The sequence below is a fragment of the Neolamprologus brichardi genome, chromosome 5 (assembly GCF_056152115.1).
Source record: "Neolamprologus brichardi isolate AB-2024 chromosome 5, ASM5615211v1, whole genome shotgun sequence".
Taxonomy (NCBI): Eukaryota; Metazoa; Chordata; class Actinopteri; order Cichliformes; family Cichlidae; genus Neolamprologus; species Neolamprologus brichardi.
Genome location: NC_142108.1, coordinates 27,663,526 through 27,669,046, shown reverse-complemented (window position 1 = coordinate 27,669,046; position 5,521 = coordinate 27,663,526). Strand labels below are relative to the sequence as shown.

General features: G+C 41.0%; 1 protein-coding gene across 1 annotated transcript; it reads left to right on the top strand.

Moving 5' to 3' along the window:
* The first annotated feature begins 248 nt into the window (after positions 1-248).
* Positions 249-2,878, top strand: LOC102783838 (potassium voltage-gated channel subfamily A member 3-like). Its single transcript, XM_006782821.2, has one exon. The coding sequence runs from the start codon at positions 629-631 to the stop codon at positions 2,177-2,179; it is 1,551 nt and encodes a 516-aa protein (XP_006782884.2). The 5' UTR covers positions 249-628; the 3' UTR covers positions 2,180-2,878.
* Positions 2,879-5,521: the final 2,643 nt, after the last annotated feature.

Sequence of the window (5,521 nt, the reverse complement as noted above, 5' to 3'; positions counted from 1 at the left end):
TTATGATGTCATTTCTGTTGGAAAAGTGAAGCTGTATCTAACATCACTTGTTTTGTTTTGTTTTGTTTTTGTTGGAAAAGAGGACAAATAAGATTGAAGATTAGAACGAGGACTTTGCTTTCCTCTATGATTTTCTTTTTTTTGCATTTGTGTTGGAGGTGAATCGCATACATTTTGGATTCGTGCCCTTTATGTTATTTTTGCTAAAAGAGAACTGGCAGGCGTGCTGATTTGTTGTCATTCCCACGTGATAAAGATAATAACGGGTTCGCACGAGCTCACAGCGTAAGAATAAAACTTGGATCTAACAGGTGTGGATTTGATTTCATCAAGTGTTTTCGGCTCGCCACACAAGGGTGGGTGCTCGACATTAAGTGTCAAGTTAATTTCCGATTGGGCGGGTGGTGGACGTATGTCAGACATATGCGCGCTGTGGGTGGGTGTCGGCGTGTTTGAAAAAAAAAAAAAAAAAGCCAGAGGGGAGTGCAGCGCTTCAGCGTGTGGATAGGCAGAGATAGGTGATGGTTGGAGGAGATGTAACTGGCGTCGGCCTCAGCTCTCCAAAGCTGTAAGCTTTGGCTGGGAGTGGCGTGGCGCACCCTGCTCCTCCAGACTGAAAACCACCTGTATGGATGACCAGACCTCCAGCGTGATCCTTCCGCACGCGTCAGTGGGACACAGGGGACGCAACGAGTCTGACAACCGGGGTTATGCCGAGGAGAAGGGCGTCATGACGGTGGAAAACATGCTGGAGGAGTCCGCCGTGCTCTCAGCGCCTCACCTGTCGGTGGACAGATATGAGCGCAGCCGCCAGGGATGCTGCGAGAGGGTGGTCATCAACATTTCTGGTTTACGTTTCGAGACGCAACTGAAAACTTTCAGCCAGTTCCCAGACACGCTACTGGGGGACCCGAGGAAAAGGATGCGCTACTTTGACCCACTGAGAAACGAGTACTTTTTCGACAGGAACAGACCAAGCTTTGATGCCATCCTCTACTACTACCAGTCAGGAGGGCGCATACGGAGACCTGTTAACGTTCCCATTGATATTTTCTCAGAGGAGATCAGGTTTTACCAACTCGGTGAGGAGGCCATGGAGAAATTCCGCGAGGATGAAGGGTTTATAAAAGAAGAGGAGCGCATCCTCCCCAAAAATGATTTCCAGAAGCAGGTTTGGCTTTTGTTTGAGTACCCTGAAAGCTCTGGGCCAGCAAGAGGGATAGCCATCGTTTCAGTGCTTGTTATTTTAATTTCAATTGTTATTTTCTGTATGGAGACTCTGCCGGAATTCCGGGATGACAGAGACCAAGCCACAGTGGCACCCGCGGTTAATGGCACTGCTTCCTTCACGTCAAGTCCATTCACAGACCCTTTCTTTGTCATCGAAACGTTGTGCATTATATGGTTTTCTTTCGAGTTGCTGGTCAGGTTTTTTGCCTGTCCCAGCAAAACTACCTTTTCCAAAAACATAATGAATATCATTGATATCGTCGCCATAATCCCCTACTTTATCACTCTGGGGACAGAGCTGGCCGAGAGGCAAACCAACGGCGGTCAGCAGGCGATGTCCCTCGCCATCCTGAGGGTGATAAGATTGGTGAGGGTCTTTCGTATTTTCAAGCTCTCCCGACACTCAAAAGGACTTCAGATTTTGGGACAGACCCTCAAGGCCAGTATGAGGGAGCTTGGCTTGCTCATATTTTTTCTTTTTATCGGAGTTATTCTCTTCTCCAGTGCAGTTTACTTTGCAGAAGCAGACGACCCCACTTCAAGTTTCTCCAGCATACCAGATGCGTTTTGGTGGGCAGTTGTCACCATGACCACAGTTGGTTATGGAGACATGCATCCGGTCACTATTGGTGGTAAAATAGTGGGCTCTCTGTGTGCAATAGCAGGCGTGCTGACCATTGCCTTACCCGTGCCAGTGATTGTGTCCAACTTCAACTACTTTTACCACAGAGAGACTGATGGAGAGGAGTACCCACAGTATCACACTACAGGTAGCTGTGAGCACCTCCCCCCAGAGGAGCTGAGGAGGTCGTGCAGCTCCTCATCTCTCAGCAAGTCAGAGTACATGGTGATAGAGGAGGGCATCAACAGTGCGTTCAAACAACCCAACTTCACCACCGAAAACAACCAGAACTGCGTGAACATCAAAAAGATCTTCACGGACGTGTAAATGAACCCCGCCATGGATCATTTATGAAGCATGATGAGACAGTACCTATAATATTTTTATATAACCACTCGTAACGTGTCAGTCCATATCTGTGGATGAAAGCTGCAAATTTCTGTTTTAACAAGGTATTAATCTTTATTTTATTTGCACCAAAGCAAATGGAAACGATACAAAAATACTTCAGTGAAGATTTTTCTGTTTTCAGTGTTTCTCCGCGACCAACAAGTATTAACCTGAGCAAAAAGAAAAAAAAAATCACGCACAGAAAAAGTGTTCGCTTCAAATCAGAAGAAATAATAACAATAAAAAAGCTTGTTAAAACAGACATTTTTCAGCGTATAAAGCCACACGATGCCTACATATCTTGATGTTATAATGCGACCGTTGTTGGTGTTCATGACTGGGATAGACGTGTAGCATATAGTCTTCTACTGAATCTACCCACCAGTCCAAAAACGACGTCTTGTGCTTCGTGGAAATCAATAGACTATGGTAATTTATATAGCCCAATGCCTGTTTCGGTTATATTTAATATCATAACCTGTCCACATGTTGTTCGGATTATTATTCAGGTAATAAAAACGCAGAGTGCTGTTAATGGAAACGCTTATCATAAAATATGAGTTGAGCTTTTCGTACAGTGTATTTTTATTCAGAACTGCCTATAGCCTATATTGAATAAAACTCAAATGAACTGACTCAGGTCCCACCTGTCACTCGTATATTCTTTAGAATAAATGTGCTGCATCTTAGCAAACTTTGTCCAAAGCGAGCAGGAGGAGCATGAAAACAAGAAAACTGTGAATAATTGTGTGATTGAGGTCATGTGCGCAGTGATGACAGAATGGATAAAGGGAGGTAGAACGCGCGGCGCATCGCCGCCTTCCGCTTGTTAAACCGCCTTGTGATGCAGTCTCCATGGCTACGGTGGTTTCCTGGGTAACCCCCTCTCATGCTTCCGTGGCATTGTGTTGCATCTTCACAAACTGTTGTTTTGCTTTCTTGTCCGTGGAGGGGAAAATGGTGCATATTATTTTGGGTTGGGTTTGGCGATTCATCGCTTCCCTTAAAGATGGTTAAGGCAGAATCAACCAAGCAGCAGTATTACTGTAACTATTTAGGGAAAATGAAGCCCACAGCTTCAGATTACATGAACACAATGAAAGGCTACAGTCTCACTGTATTACTGAATGCTGCTCTCTTTTTCAGATGTAAAAGCGCCATTATGTGAGCTGGCACACCAACGGATGTCAGCTGCCTTTCATCTCCCACCTGCAGAACTGTGCACGTGAGCTTTTTGGTACAGTGTAGCTCAACCAGAAAGCAAAACTCCAGTCAGTCCAACAATTCGTTACAGAGTTGCATTTTCTCTAATAATACATGAGTGTTTGCATCATAAATGAGAAGTTTACAAAAGTTCAGTTACAAAAGTTCAATTATGACTTTGCTTCTGTTAATTTTAGAGCTGAGTTGTAGTTCTTTTCATATAGATTCACTTGTTGATCATTTTCTATATTAAATGATTAATGATTTAATCTTTAGAATAGCATAACTAAAATGTGACACCTTAACATTTAAAGGTCGAGATTTTTTTTTTTTTAGCAAAGGTCTGAAAAATATATACATTGGCTAAACAATCTTCTCATAAAAATTTAATATCTAATTATTTTTATTTGGAGGATCTGGAGCTCTCTCAGTATCATGTAATTGGCATCTTTAATATGTACTGGGACATCTAAAAATCACAACTAAAAATCACCATTTTCATCAAGTATCATTAAGTACTTCACTTGTTTGTAAGGCCTCTGAACAGTCTGTGGAGTCATGCTTGATTTCAAAATTGATGCGTGGTGTGGAACCTTGATAGACGAAATAGACCTGTAAATAGCTCAGTACTGCCCTCTAGTGGCTCAGTACAATTATTGCTTTCAGGCAGGGCTTAAACATTGAACTTGGAAGATAGAGTCTTGAGGGGTGAATATGTGGTATATGGTGCCTTTATACACATTTAAAGATTTGTCAAATAGTCAGTGTGTTCTTTTGACCAACTTTTATGTAATATTGTCCTCTCACGTGCTTTGTCTCTAGGGGCCACCGTATCTCACAGCGTTTATAACAACTTTTAAAAAAATCAAAAAAACCTTTTGAACGTTTTGTATCTGTGACTGGTTTTGATTGTGGGTTTTAAGCCCCAGTACCCTTACAAAATCTTAAACGAGTCTATTTATGTTTATGTTTACTGGAGATTTATGGAAGTTTGTCATAAGAAGCCGGCAGAGACTTTGATCTATCACATGAAGAACTGATCCCAAAAAAGAAGTAACTTCATTAAAGGTTTAAATTTATGGTGCCTTTTTCTCTGTGAATGAAATAAGAAGCAGTAAATAATCACTTTATTAGGTGGCTGACAGCACGTATCTGGAATTTAAATGCAGAGCCACTATTTTGAGAAGATGAAATGTTTTTGCTAACATTTTTAGAAACATTAATATTCAGTTATATATATTTATGACTGATTACAGGGGTGTTATTTCCATTTTTCCATACACTAGCATAACATAAGGTTTAATCATCTTTTGTATAAAGTCAACACTAAGACATCAATGCTATATTCACATCATCTTGTCAACAGACATTGAAAATGATAGGCCTTATAAATTTAGACTTTATAGTAAGAACAATAATTTATTGTCATTGAAGAATTTTGTTGCCTTCATGTTATCTGCAAACTCTTTTTGTGGCAAAGTGAGGAAGAACCACTTACAAGCACTTTGTATGTGCAACTATGGATTATATTAAATCTGTGGAAGATAAAAATATTATTTTTGCTGAAGACAAAATTGTGAATCTAGCAATGATTATTGTTATTTTTACTATTGTTACACGTGCACCGCTGAGGAAGATACAGTGTCTTGTCCTAGAACCAGCGAATGTGACCATCTGGGATTTGTCGTGCAGGTCGGGAAACTACTTTAAAATCCAGAGGTGTCTAGTGTGACCCATAATTCTCATGTTTCCCATGAGACAAAGAGAATTACAGTTAGCAAGCTAGAGATAGGGGGGGGGGGAAGGAAAAAACTTTGCACAAGCACTAAAAAGGACACCAAGGTTACTTGAAATTGACTTTGCAGTATGCTATCCTGTTTCCGGACTGTTGCTTTTAAAGCCATATCTTGTGTTCCCAGTGCAGCATTGAAACAAATAAACAAAATGATGAAACATTAACCAAGAAAAAGCAAAGGGATGTAACAATAGCCTTGTGAAATGCCTTTCAGAAAGGTTGCTATGATTATATCATGAAATTGATATATTCCTGCTTGTAATGCTTTCTAAAGGGATCTA